The sequence below is a fragment of the Pinus tabuliformis genome, chromosome X (genome assembly GCF_031772625.1).
Source record: "Pinus tabuliformis cultivar Carrire ecotype Pingquan chromosome X, CPIR1, whole genome shotgun sequence".
NCBI lineage: Eukaryota > Viridiplantae > Streptophyta > Pinopsida > Pinales > Pinaceae > Pinus > Pinus tabuliformis.
This window is the reverse complement of record NC_142308.1, coordinates 838723780-838738825: the sequence shown is the minus strand read 5'-3', so window position 1 is coordinate 838738825 and position 15046 is coordinate 838723780. Positions and strand designations below refer to the sequence as shown.

General features: G+C 41.3%; 1 protein-coding gene across 1 annotated transcript in view; it reads left to right on the top strand.

The window, feature by feature from the left end:
- Positions 1-707, top strand: part of LOC149142359 (P-loop containing nucleoside triphosphate hydrolases superfamily protein) — a 105968-nt gene extending 105261 nt beyond the window's left edge. Inside the window, exons 11-12 of the mRNA XM_089453022.1 lie at positions 73-123; positions 223-707. Of these exons, the coding sequence (XP_089309148.1) occupies positions 73-123; positions 223-360 (189 nt within the window). The 3' untranslated portion in view covers positions 361-707. The remainder of the gene's footprint in view (positions 1-72; positions 124-222) is intronic.
- The last annotated feature ends 14339 nt before the right edge of the window (positions 708-15046 follow it).

The window sequence follows — 15046 nt, the reverse complement described above, 5'->3', positions numbered from 1 at the left end:
TGATAATCATGTAAAGTTTGCATGCCTGATTTGTTCAATAGCTTGATATGAAATATGCTGTCTGTTGGGCAGGCTGAGATTGCAATGAGGGAAGATGGCAAGCCTGGAATGTCGGATGAAGAGGTCTTTCCACAACTTCTTGAAAATTACTGTTTACTTTGAACTCAGACATAGATGTTTTTGTACGTTTATATATAGTCATAACAATGTTTCCTTGTATAGGTTGCCGATTTTGTCTCAAGATATATGCCAGCATATAAAGCATATCTGCCTGTTCTGTACTCTGATGGACCAAGGGGTTCAAAGCCTGAACATACTCTTGTTGTTGAAGTTGATGAAAATCGAAATCCACTTGGTTGATACTTGTTCTGAACTCAAAGATGAAGAAGCATCATTGGGACTTAATTGTGCGCCATCCCTCTGCCAACAAATGACACAAAAATGGTACCGAGGGTTAATTTATCTCGGATTGTTTCAAGTTTTGCCAGTCCAGTGTGTTGGTGTACAAAATATTTGTACTTTATATTAGAAAATAACTTAGTGGAGGCATTGATTTAGATTTTTGCTGCAGACAAAAATGATAGCGTTCACATAAACATCTAAAGTTCTGTCATGCTAGATATTCAGAAGAACACTCTATTTATCTCGGACATAGAATTGGAGTTTGGGAAGTGATAACAAGGATGGAAAAAATTGTGTTTTGGCTATCCCAGATGTTCAGTTCTGTAGTTCATGCATAAAAATGTTTCGAGAAAAATTTGGCTTGATTCTAGCTGAGCTGCATCTAAAAGTGTGAGTTCCAAAGCTTGCAATCGAAGAAACAATGTGGATTTATATAAGTAAACAGAAACATTGAAAACCCTTTTATGCCTTTAAAAATATGTAGATGGCTATGTATTTGAATAGTTGTAGTCATCATTTTTGTTCATTAGAGCCCTCAACAAGAGTGGTAACTAGGGATCACCTTCCAAAATCCCTGTATCAATTAATGAACACGATTGCTATCTCTTTAAAGGGATAAGACTTCACTCTTTTGTGTGTAATTCTTAATACTATTAACATGCTGACCTAAACCTTGTGTTTCAAGGTGACACGTCCTTGGCCCTAGAGATGTGTCTCGACATCTCTCTGTCTGAAGGGATGTTTCCCCACCCCCAAGGAAAATTTTTAGGGGCTAATCGTTAATTTTAGGTATGTTCTATGCTTAGAGCAATTTATTTTAATTTTCACAGTGAGCTCAGTGTCTTTTCCAGATTAGCAATCACATCAACATTAAAGTAAACTTCAGATAGAACATAAACATAAATCGCAGAAGACAAGCCAAGACAAGACGACACAAGATGTGGCACTAGTCAGGGATAGACCCCAATGTGGGGAAACCCTTGATCAATTCTTTTTATATGTTCTTCAATAGTTCAGTAGAGAGAGAGAGAGAGAGAGAGTACATTTACAACAGAAGTCAACACTTTGACTTATCTAGATAAGAGCATAGATCATCTCTAAGAAGGTGATACATGAGATCAGTTGAAGACATGCTGCTTCAACTGATTCTCCAAGGTGACTCCTTCACCTATCATCGTGTTGCATCTCGTCATCATGCTGCACCTCACTATGCTGCACCATGCTGCAACCATCATCACAATGCTGGACCTCATCACAATGCTGGACCTCATGACTGCTGCACCTAATGCTCCACTGTTGTGCCATGTGCCATGGTTGAACCATGTTGTCCATGCTTGCTGTCCCATTGTTTGCTTGTTGTACCTTGCATGCTTGTTGTACCTTACTTGCTTGTTGTCCCTTGCATGCTTGTTGTACCTGGCATGCTTGCTGTCCCTTGCATGCTTGTTGTCCCTTGCATGCTTGGTGTCCCTCATGCTGCACCTTATTGCAGCATTCATCATCATTGTGTTGCACCCTTATTACAATGCTGTCACACCTTATTATATCATGTTGTTGCACTTACATCAGTTCACTGTTAGGGGATTCTCTGATTGCCACATTGTTAGACTAGTAAGGATATTCTAACAACTGTTTGGACAGCCTTCACAACATCTGTCCCAAGGCTATGATCACCCTTCTCCAGCATTCCTAAACCACACGTTGGCTTGTTATACCCCAGCAGTCACAACTAGCCCTTACGCCCTCCTTGTTAGCCTTAACGTAGACCTGTAGGTGTATAAGGGACTGCAGCTTGCTACAACAAGCCTATCCCTTGCTGTGGTAGCCCTTTCCAAGAGTTTTATCCCCACGAAACAGTTCCTCATGCCTTCGGCCCTCAAGAGAAGTTTGCGACATCCAAGACAGTCTCTAGGCCTCCACCAAAGTGACCCAAAAATAGGCGACTACTTCAATGATTAACTCGGCCTCCATTGAGGAACTCGGGCCTCCTCCACGCTGTCTAAGATCCTTCCTCTCTTGCTGCGGTTAGAGCTTTCATTCTTCCATAGACTGCGTTAAGGTTCTAGGGCATCCATCTAGGGTAGAGACCCTTTTCTAATCTGCGTTGAGGGCTTACATTGTTGCCCTTCTTGACTACGTATACCTCTTCATAGGTTATGTTAAGGCTTCTCCAAAGGGCAGCGTTAGGGCTTCTCCATAGGGCAGTGTTTAGATCTCTCCAACATAACTACGTTGAGAGCTAGATCATCCTCCTTAGGATTGCATTAGGGCTACTTCCTCCTAGATTTCTCTCACACTAAAACCCAAGACAAGTGGAGAGAAATCAAGAGAGATGTTGTGTGTAAAATGACTCTCAAGTCATCTCCTTTTATACTAAAACGTTGAGCACACGAGGGGTTTATTTGGTTGCTAGCCGACCTTGACGAATTGTCTTATAACACAAATAAATTCATAACTCCATGAATACTTATCGGAATCGGATGATCTTTAGATCAATCCTACACCTCTCGATGAGAGGGATCCAAGAAAAATATCAGCTTCCATAAATAAGATGACCCACATGGAGTTTGGCCCTAGTTGCCCATTTTAACACTCCCTCTCAACGAGGGAGAACTCCATCCGTTGATCCATATGTCCGACTGTACTATCTCTGCCATCATTCCCCTACACTGCTCTGCTCTACTCTGCTGAACCATGAAGAAGAAGAATTGATCAAGAATGTCTCATACCATTCTCTATTGACCCGAAGTCAGTTTTATTGATCCCAGATCAATATCACAAGAGAGTGTCTCAAACCACTCATATTGATCCCAGATCAGTTTCATTGATCCCAGATCAATGGAGGTCATCCTAGCATAAGGAGTATGGTAGATACAATGATGCGTCCATCAATAGTACTACTATGGTCCCTAACCCCATTTCCCTGCTCATTGGCTAGATGAGAGGTACATCCCATGAGCCCCAGACTACATGGGTAGGATGCGTCGACAGGAGAACCATTCATCTTCTCCCTAAGTCGCCTCGGGGTATCACAGGGGAAGGCTGAGCCATTCACCCTGTACACAACACACCATTAGGGGGAAGTGAGTCACCCTATGGTCGCGTGTTGCTCCAGTAGTACCCCAAGCCCCTCGGAGCTCCTAGAGCTTAATGCATGCAACATGCAGGACCCTCATAAGAAGGTCTCTCAATGACTCCAAGTCGCTTGAGAAAGTCACAAATTTGACCTTTCCCCGGGGCTTTGAAAAATGTCTGCGACTTGTACATTAGTCTCAATGCGATAGAGCCTCCTCGCTCATCGATGTACCATATCCCAGATAAGGTAGTATTGATGTCTATATACTGGAGCAATCATAGAATATAGGATTCCTCAACAATCGAATCCCCCCTGGTTGATACAGAGGATCACGGTGGTATCCATCATGTGTTCAAACAGCTCGCTGAAGAGCTTCCACAACTAGGGAACTTCACATGAGATCATACTCATAGTTATGTATTTGGTCTCAGCGATGCTTATAGCAACCGTCTTCTGCTTCCTGCTCATCTAGGATATTGAAGCAGAACCCAAAGAGAACTAGCACTGAGAAGTGCTCTGGTGATCCTCCACACTGCCTGCCCAGTCAACATTCGAATAATCACTCAGCTTCATATTTCCTGCAGTGTATCTCAATCCATGAGAGATTGTGCCCCAAAGATATCTGAGAAGATTCTTGGCACCAATCTAGTGAGGCTCAACCAAAATATGAGCCCAACATGCTAACTGCAAATCATATGTCCGGACAGAAGTTCACCAAGAACATCAACGCGAATGAGTTTATGAAACTCAGAGGCATTTCCCAAATCTGGTTCGGCATCACTACCATATAACTTCTGAAAGTTAAGATCCTCGAGGTAGTCACGGGCTTGCAATTTACCATTCCACATTCGGAATCCAACTCCCTCTTACTTCTGCAAATGAGAGGGTCTGCACCTATCAAAAAGAGGTCGTTCTCTTGAGGTGCCAGTATGAGAGGTCTATCATCCACAACCTTCAAGCAATGGTTTGGATCGACTTCACTCCTAGTGAATCTCAGCTTTATTAGACAACTATCAATCCTCTCATATTAACCCCGGGGTGTTTGGTTCAAGCCATAGTGGGCTTTATTTTACCTGCATACATGAGATTCCCGATCATGAATCTCAAACCCCTTGGGTTGTTCCAAACCTGTGGACTTGCTACATGGGGGGAATTGTCCCCTTGTAAGATTTTCCTTCGGTACATCTCAGACATGTACCTTCATGCTCCTTTTGAATTCAGGCACCCCTGTCACCATCTAACTCACATTGGGTAGGGTCCCATAATAAGTAGACCTCCGATGCTATAGATGAGATATGTCAATTGACATGATCCCTAATGGACCATCCTGCAACTTGATACAAATTGCCAAGCCATGAAAAAAAGCATCTTTGAAAATTTTATTTTCAAACACATACCTTTCCATCAATGAATGCCACCTTGTATCCTTTGACTTGCATTGCCGAAATGGACACCAGGTTCTTCTTGCGATTAGGTACATAAAAGAGATTCTGTAAATGAATCGAGTTACCCTCGTTCAATTGAGGGGTAACATTTCCTACACCCTTTCCGGGATAGGTGGCATCGGTTTCAAGTATAATCCCACGATTGTTTCCATCTCTACCAAATTAGAGAGGACACCCTTCTATCCGTTGAAGTGCTTTCGAGCACTACAATCAATAAGCCAGATTCCCAAAGAATTTGAAGGAGAGGGCCAATACAAGATAACGCTTCTTTATCTTATTAGAAACAACATTTGATTCTTCATACCTGGGGTTCCTTGCTTTCTTTGAAGATTTAGCCGTTACGTTGATGACTTGCTGATCCGAATTGGATCCATGAAGAAGAATCAAAAGAACCATGGCTATACCAGGTCGGGACAGACTTCAAAGAATTCAAAACAGTGGTCAAAAACACCTCTAAACCAGTGGCAGTGGCAGCCAGCGTGGAACGATGAGGACCCGCCTCGAAAAGGCGGGACCCGCCTCGAAACCGGCGGTATTGGTTAGGGGCTTCTTGAATGGTAAGCGGAATTGGTGAAATTGGAGCAATCCCACTCAGCGCCCGACGCGTGGCGAGCAGAGGAGAGAGAAAACCGCTGCTCATCGCGCGCTAATAGTTGAGCAAGTCAACCGCGCGAAATGAGCGGATGGCGTTGGATCTGGGGGATCCAGATCGGACGGTTGACATCGCGCCCAATGACAAGACCGGATTTAATGAGGGAATAAGCCGCGATTTAGAAGGATTTGAGGTCCGCTTTGACCGCCACGGTGGAGGAAGACTCATTCCACGACGTAACCGAAGAATTGAACCGACGAAGCAGGCTGGCGCAAGTTATAGGAGGACATGTGGCCACTCCCTGTGAGCCTGATGATGACGCTGAACAGGGAACTCCAAGCGCAGCTGCAGTAGGCGATTCGATGGAGGAGGAAGAGGAACTGAACAGACATGGGAACGAATGGCTTTAAAGCCATGAACAGAAAACAGAAGACACATAGAGAAAAGAAGACAGTGAAGCAAAAGCAGTAAGAAGACAGAGGGCCGAGCTAACCAAAGGCAACGTCGAGCACCAGAGAGCTTGAGAGATTCAAGCCATCCCTCGAGAGGATTTGTTAGACCAGAGAGGTCAAAAAGTTGGTAGGCAACAGAGTCTGTGCACTCCAGTGGCTTGGGGAATCCAAGAACCACCCTGCCAAGCAAATCTGTTTTAGGTGACTCATATTGAGCCCCTGCATTGTAGTTCTCTACTTAAGACACAATAAAATAAGGCCACCACTGAGAGTTGGACCAGAGATGTAGCCCTGGAGGATAGGGTGAACTCCTTATTAATTTTTTGTGTTCTTGTATTTGCTTACTGTATTTCTCTACTGTCTTTCCATTTCAAGTGTCTGTGTATTTGCAATATGATTGATCTGTTGCTTAAATAACATAGACACACACACCAACACATGAGTCTGTAATACCTTTATTCAATAAATCTTTAACTAAGGTCACTCATAGGGTGATTATCAGATCAAGTGGTATTAGAGCAAAGGGCTATAAGGTTAGACAAGCTTGTGTTGGTTTAGCTGTTGAATGCTCACTAGATCAAAGATCAAATTAGGAGAAGAAGAGTTGGTCGAAACTAATCCTAAAATTGGGAGAGTCTATCCTTGGAAGACAATGTCAGAGGAAGGTTCTGTGGGGCCAGACCTTCAATTCATAGAAAGTTTCCTAGCTATAAAGTCTATGGTATAAGAAATATATAGGGACTTTAGAAAGCATAACGTTGAAGATTCATCAGGTTCTAAACAAGATAAAGAAGAAGATGAGTCTCACTCCCATGACCACTCCAAGGGAAAAGGGAAAGAGGAAAGCTTTCTCACACCTCCTAATAGCCCTGTGCACAATAAGAAAACATCTTTGATCAAGCTAGATGTTAAATTTGATTTGCTCATATATGATGGAGAGCTAAATGCTGAAAAGTTGGACAATTGGATTAGACAAATCGATGTGTATTGCAAAGTACAGAACATCGACTCAAACAATAGTAAGATTTAGCTGGCAAGCCTATGCCTAGGAGGCACTGCCTTGGTTTGGTGGGAAGACCTAGTGAAAGACCTAGTGCTGTAGGTTCTTCTGCTGGTGGATCTGCGTCTTTTACCCAGTCTACCTGGTAAACCGTCTTTGTTCTTCTGCCTTTACTCCTGCTACTGTCTCTTCTATAGGTGGTTCTGGTTCTTATGATGGGTAAACAATTGGCTATAGAGGCTCTATACCCACCACTGCTTCTAGTGTTGCTCCTATTCCAACCTATGTTTCTGCCTCTATCCCTGCTTATGGTGGTTCTGATTTTCAATCTCTAAAGGCGCCCCAAACACCAGGTTCTTTACCACGAGCATCAAACTCTGAATTATGACTACAAAGATCATAATCTCGATCTCGATCTGTTGGATCCAAGATTGGAACTATCGGATCGGGAGCCTAGACTCACTACTATAAATAGAATCAAGTGACTATCTATCTCCTTTATAGAAACTAAATCGAACTCAACTCCTAATACTTTCTCTATCTAACAAATAGAGAACCTCAAATCTAGAAAGGCTAGGAAGAGAACAGAACCCAATTACTCTTCTTCAATATAGAAACCAACAAATAGAGGAAAGAGAACCCGAGACATCAACCCTACTAATAGACCTTGAGCCACCCAACCTTTAGGATTTGATTCTTCTTGACCAAACTTGCTTTTCGCAGAATGGACTTGAACAAATAGGTTTTGACCTCTCCTTTTAGTCGAGCCATGCTTACGCACCCTTCGGTAGTTTCAAGCCAATTTGTGTGAAAGTATCGACAACCAATAGTAGGATAGAAATCAATCCCCATCTAATAGGTACTTATAAGAGCGATGGCGACCCGATAGAATAACATGGATAGGGCCTTTCGCTGTCGCTCGGGGACTTAAGCTGAGCGAGACGGGTTCATGACCAATAAACCACATGCATATTCCATGCATGCCAAAGTTAGTGAGGAAAACATACATGCAACTCGGTACCTGCAAGAAAAACCCGCTGTAGCTATTGATCCCGATGTCCTCTTGTGATTTCATGCTCTTCCTTTGCCTTCTAGCTCAAAAACTCCAAGTATGCCACACTCCTCCAAGAATACTCCAAAAAAACTCCAAGTCTCCAAGAGTATGAGAGAGAGAGAATAGAGAGATATCTCCAAAAATGAACTGACAAAAGTTTGTGTACTGATCCTCAGAAGCCTTTTTATTGGTGGGAAGGAAGAACCCACGCTGATATGAAAAGACATGGTAGGACTATCTCTGTCTGGAGTGAATTTGTTTCTGCAATCAAGAAGCAATTCTATCCATTGGCTTACATGCGACAAGCCATGATGAGTTTGCAAACCCTTCGACAGTTAAAAGGGCAAAGTGTGCAAGGGTACACTTAAGAATTTAGAAAGAGAACATTGATTCTAGGAATCTCACTAGACTCACCAGAGACACTTTTGAAGTACATTGGTGGTCTACACAGCTACATGAGGCACACCATCCTCATGTTTAATCCCACTAGTATAAATGAAGTATCTTTACAAGCTACTCATCTAGAAGCTAGAGGAAAGAATGGAAATCCAGAAGTTGGGGGACCATTCCAACCCATTGCAAGCAAGAGCAAGGAGAAAAGAAAGCAGAAGTGGAAAGCAAGGAAGGCTAACACTGCACAGAAAAACAAAGTTTCATACAGTCACTGTAAAAAGGATGGGCATGATGATGAGCATTGTTGGATTCTGCATCCAGAGCTGAGACCTAAGAAGTCCGAGGGCAAGAAGAAGAAGACTGCTGCAACTATTCAAAAAGATTTGGGGTCAGACTCAGGAGATAAAACAACTATTGTAGCCACATGTATAAAATGTAAGAATTCTGAAGCATCTACTAGTAATTCTACTCAATCTGTTATTGATTGAGAAAATGAGAGAAAAAGACATGAGCTTTTCCATATTCGAGTTATTTCCAAACATCAAAAGATTGATACTTTGTTTGGTAGTGGCTCACAAGTAAATTTAATTTCTGAAACAATTGTAAAGAAATTGGGATTAGCAACTACACCTCATAAGAAACCATACCCATTAGGATGGTTGAATGATAAAGCACAACTACAAGTGACTAGACAATGCAAACACAAGTTTTCTTTTGGGTCAGCATTTGTAGATTAGGTTGAGTTAGACATAATTCCTTTGAATATATGTGGAATTGTTTTAGGAAGTCCTTTCTTGTATGATAGAAAGGCCATCTTCTATAGAGATGAGAACAAATATCTACTTGTTAAAGATGGAATCGAATACTTTGTAAGAGCTCATAAGCTCAAGAATAATTATACTATCATAAACTCAGGGCAGATGAAAAGAATGATAAATTCATGCAAACAATTCTTACTGATGGTTGTGAAGGAAAAGAAACTTGATAAAACCAATGTATTTGAGGGCTGTAATGTTGAACAACAAGCTGATATAGAAAAGGTTGTTTTAGAGTATGATGTCTTATTTCAAGAACTTAAAAGTCTGCCACCCAAAAAGGGAATAGTACATGATATTATTTTGCAGCAAGATGTTCCATTGCCTAACATTGGAATGTATAGGTTGTTTGCTTTAGAGAATGTTGAAATCAAGAAGCAGGTGCAGGAGTTGTTTGAGAAAGGGTTCATCAGGCCTAGCACATCACCATGTGGGTCACCAATCGTTTTGGTGAGAAAGAAAGATGGCTCGTGGAGAATGTGCATTGACTACCAAGCACTGAATAAGATAACAATAAAAAATCGTTATCCCCTTCCTCGCATAGATGATCTTTTAGATCAATTGAAGGAAGCTGTTTATTTCACCAACTAGACTTGCACAGTGGATACCATCAGGTCAGAGTTGCAGAGCAAAATGCATGGAAGACTATTTTTAAAACAAAGAAGGGATTGTATGAATGGCTGGTTATGCCTTTTGGCTTAACTAATGCTCCTGCTACTTTCATGAGATTAATGAATGATGTACTCAGACCTTTTCTTGATGATTCTGTTATTGTGTACCTAGATGACATTCTGATTTTTAGTAAAACATGGGAAGAACATATAAAGCATGTTAAGTAGACACTAGATGTTTTGAAAAGAGAAAAACTTTATGTTAAACTCTCAAAATATGAATTTGGCAAGACATCTCTAAACTACTTGGGTCATATAGTAGGGGGTGGTGAATTGAAAATAGATCCCTCTAAAGTGGCAGTCATTGTAAACTGGCCTAAACCCAAGTCTGCTACAGAAGTGAGAAGCTTCTTAGGAGCAACACAATATTGGAGGAAGTTCATTTCTAACTTTTCCTCAATTGCAGCTCCCTTACATGCTTTAACAGGATTGAACAAGGTGTTTCAGTGGGGAGGCAAACATCAGAAAGCCTTCGACACCTTGAAAGAGAAGATTAGTACAACACCTGTACTAGCACTGCCTGATCTACAAAGACCATTTGAGATCCAAACTGATGCCAGTGACTATGCCATGGGAGCAGTGTTGACACAACACGGTAAACCCATATGTTATCATTCTGAGACTTTTAATCCTGCAGTAGTTAACTATCCTACATATGATAAAGAATTGTATGCATTAGTTCAGAGTGTGAAAAAGTGGAAACATTACTTAATGAGCAAATAGACAATAATACATACTGATCATTAACCACTTCAATAGCTGCACTCCCAAACTAAGTTGCAGCCTAAGTCACCTGACACGGGGATTTAGGACACGTAGGATTCGGGATTCGTGGTGTCGGATTCGGGACACGCTGACCCCCGGAACAGGACACGTTATATATTATTTTATTAAATATATATATATATATATATATATATATATATATATATATATATATATATATTAAAAATTAGATATTAGCATATTTCTTACAAAAATTTTAATTAATGATACAAATTTATTGATTTCAAACATAGATCTTGATTCTTCATCTATAGCTATTACTATTAGCATGCATAGTACATACAAAATTCAAATAAATGTCAGTGGTACTGGTCACATAAACATAAATGATAAACACACTGACAACTGTAGTTTTCTCATTAAGTCATCAAATCAAAATCTGTTACATAGGTAGTGTTGGTACAATGCCAATGGCAAATAGAAATAGAAAATATAAAACAACTATAGGTATACAAGCCTCAAGGCATCAATCAACATCTGAATCAGCATCACTGTCCCCATCATTATGGTCCCCACTGCTCTCCTCTGCATGCTCCTCCTCCCCTGTATCCATAGTCACCTCTGCATCTGCTGGTATGGAGGTTGACCCCTCTAAGTCATCAAATCTAACAGGCTCAAGCACTGGATCACTGAGATCCATGTTGGCCAATGCCAACTCAACAGTGGTGTCCGGACCCATATCATCAGGAAAGACATCCCACATCTTTGTCTTTCCCCTCAACCACTCTTCCATCTGCCTGTAAATAAGACAAAGGTTGGTGTGCACATACACCATTGTCTCTGCCCTGGACTGCTCAAGCCTGCTCTTCTTCAAAGTATGCAAATTCCCATATGTGCTCCAATTCCTCTCGCAACAAGAGGATGAAGTCACCTGAGAGAGGAGCCTCATGGCTAACTGCTGAAGAGGAGGGCTTGTTGCCCCATGATTTGCCCACCAAGAATAGGGCTTCTTAAGCCCCCTGTCTCTAATCACATCATAACCTCCAAATCGACCAGTGCCAGTGGAAAACTCTACAAAGGCATCCTCCACCTCAGCAAGCAATGCACTATCCTGATAAATCCGCCTCAATGCCTCTTTCCTTCCCTGTGAGATTTCACCATCCATGTGAGGAGGGAATCTGTGGGAAGGTCCACCATTCAGCCACTCATGGTTGTAGTATTTGGGGTTCAATGAGTGAGCCAAACAATGTAAAGGTGTACAATTCTTGTCCCATCTGCAGACAAGAATATCGTGTATGGTATCGCAGAAGGCCTCTGGTGATGTCTCATACTAGGGGCACTCACTCTGTAGAATAATGATCCTCACAGACTCAATCATGGAATCCCATCCCTCATAAACCTCTCCTAGGATGGGTTTGTCTGTATCTGCAACTCGAAGCAAAGAGATGATAGGGTCCATGATCCGAATAATTAGATCTACCCTCTCCCACCAAGCATCATCTAGTACCGTGTCCTTCACTCTTTTAGAGGCTGCGTGATCTGTCTTTCTCCAAAAAGACCAAAACTCAGAAATAACCATGGACCCAAGAGCAGTCTTGACCTCCCTCAACCTCTTCAACATCATGAATGAAGATGCAAACCGTGTATCAACAATCTTCAACAATGATAGATTGTTGTACTCCTTGTAGATAGTGAGGGCATTTGTATGATTTTGCACAAAGTTACGGATATGTCTTGCATCCTCAATAATGCTTCCAATCCAAAGCACATCAGAAGCAATGGATTTCAGTGCTAAGTTCAATGAATGGACAATGCAAGGTGTCCAAAACACTTGTGGATATTTAGATTCCACAATCATGCCAGCCGCCTTGCAAACAGGTGCATTATCTGTAATGATTTGCACACAAGATTCAACACCTACCTCTTCAACAACTCTAATAAATAACTCACCCATAAATTGTGCATCCTTGTATTCGCCAAGTGTATCCACTGCTTTCAGGAAAACTGGACCATTCAAGGAAGGCACCATGAAGTTGATGATTGGGTGTCGTGCTGGATCTGTCCATCCATCAGAAACAATGCTAACCCCAGATGTTGGCCATGATGCCATAATAGGCTCAAGCATTTTTTTCACCTCTTTTTTTTGCCTTCGTCAACAATGTGGTTCTCAGCTTCTCTGACCCAGGAGGCACATACCCTGCTGGAGCCCCTTGAGTTAGAGCTCGGCACATCTCAACAAATAAAGGTGAACGTGCAACATTAAATGATATGAAGTTTTGATAGAAGAAGAAGGCAATGGTGAGATCAAGCTCTTCCCGTCTCTCTTTTTGGAAAATCCTGTCCATTGGACCAAGTGATTTTCTTTTTAATGCTTGTCCCCCAGTAGAAGTAGAACTCTCAAATGGAAATTTGGTGGTGGCTTTCCTCAAAAATGGAAGGGGGTCTTCATTCTTGCCCTTGGGTGCTTTTGATTTTGAAGCCAGTGCCACATGTTCCATACCAACATTGGCCTCCTTTTCCAATTCTTTTCTCTTTTGTGAAGTAATAGTTTTACAAGATCCAATCCCACAACCAGGTATAGCCAACAAATGTGATTTCACACGGTAATATGTGCTTTTGAAAGAAATGTTACAAAAGTTGCATTTCCGTTGCACATTGCCTCCTCCTTTTCCCTTGTTGTTTGGCCCATCCTCTCTTGTGACATATTTCCACAATGGATATTTATCATTGTCTTTAAGTCCTCTTCCCTCAACATTACTTGCAGCAGACTCTGATGATATTGGGGGAGGAAGGGCATCTCTACCCATGACATTCTTGCCCTTCCTTGCTGCCTTTGATTGAGCCATGTTACCTCAACCTGTAAAAAAAATGAACAAACTGCTGTAAAAATTTAAAAATGCAAAAGAAATGAACAAGAATCAACACTAATTTGAATTGTAATTTGTTACCATTACCAATTTATTGCATAGATGATGTGCAACTGAGGAAAGAGCACCTACAGGCTACAACAGTGTGTTTATAAGTTATTTTAATAGATTTTATAATTTTCAAGCAGGTGAACTTATGGCTTGTACAAACATCTGTCATTCAATAAAATTGCAATCTCATTGGAATTTTGTAGTTGGTGCTGTTCCTGCATGGCTACTTTTTCGTCATAGTGGTCAAGCCTTTCTCGAACTTGCCTTCTAGCTAGCAGGCTGCTCAGCATTTTTATTTTTGTGCAATGTGCAGTTATCACTATAATGATACAGGCCCCAAGTAAACTCATAAACTTGCGATTTTGCTTCTCAAGTAAACTCAGAGATGACCACGGCACTAATATATATATCACTTATTAAGTTATTAATTACACACACACATGTATATATACCGAGAGTCCGAGACCTGTTGTAACTTGTGATATCAGTGATATACATATTAATATAGCAAGGAGGTAGATCCATATACTGTGAGATAAGCTCTATACACAGACAATGCTGAGATTGATATCACGGAAATTGTGACTATGTCAAGAATCAATTTAACCCAGAATTCATATTAATACATAAGTTATTATTAATGAGTGATAGCAAGTACAACAGATGTTTTTAGTAAAATTCTGGAGAATTAAATAGAGAGGGTTCTAAAGCTACATTACTGACAAGAGCCAACTATTTTTGCCATGCCAAAGCGTTTACGGTTTAGCATTTGTGAGGGGTTTGAGATATTTTTTTAACAGTAATGAGAATCTCTATTTCAGATTTCTCTATACTTGGCATAAGTTTCCTTTCACTTCTGGTACTCGGTCTCATAACGATGCCTGTGCTAAACAAGTTGTGGTATGCTTTTACTTCCACATATTCAATGACAATAACCTTTTGCTTCTCGGATGGACTTCATATGCTTTACGCTGGAGGAACTTCATATTTGGATTAACCGATTAAGATGAATCCCTTTATAAAACTTGGACTTTGGATTGTTAATTTGTTATCATAACCTTAGATCATTGTATGTAAGTTGTAACATAAATGTGGTTCAAAGTACTCGAATTTCATCATAATTTTATAACCGGCACCGCTGATACAAAGAAATGCGTTATCTGGTGGACCGTGGACTACTTACCTCAGAACTTGAAGTTAAAACTGGTGGACTGTGGACGTTGGGCGGTCCGCTCCTCGCTGCAACAGAGCAATCCTTTGCCAACTGACTTGCAGAATGAGCCGTCAACTAAGCAGACACGCCCCCTTTAACCTAGCAGTAGTTCTGAGCCCTGGAAACGAGTCCGCAAACCAGGACACGTCATAAAAATCGAGATACGCTTGGAAATTCATGACACGTTACCAGACACGACGTGTCATAAAAGGACACGACGTGTCATGAAATCTGGACACGAATCCGCAGAGAATCGTGTCGGATTCGAGTGATTCACGATTCGTCAAGG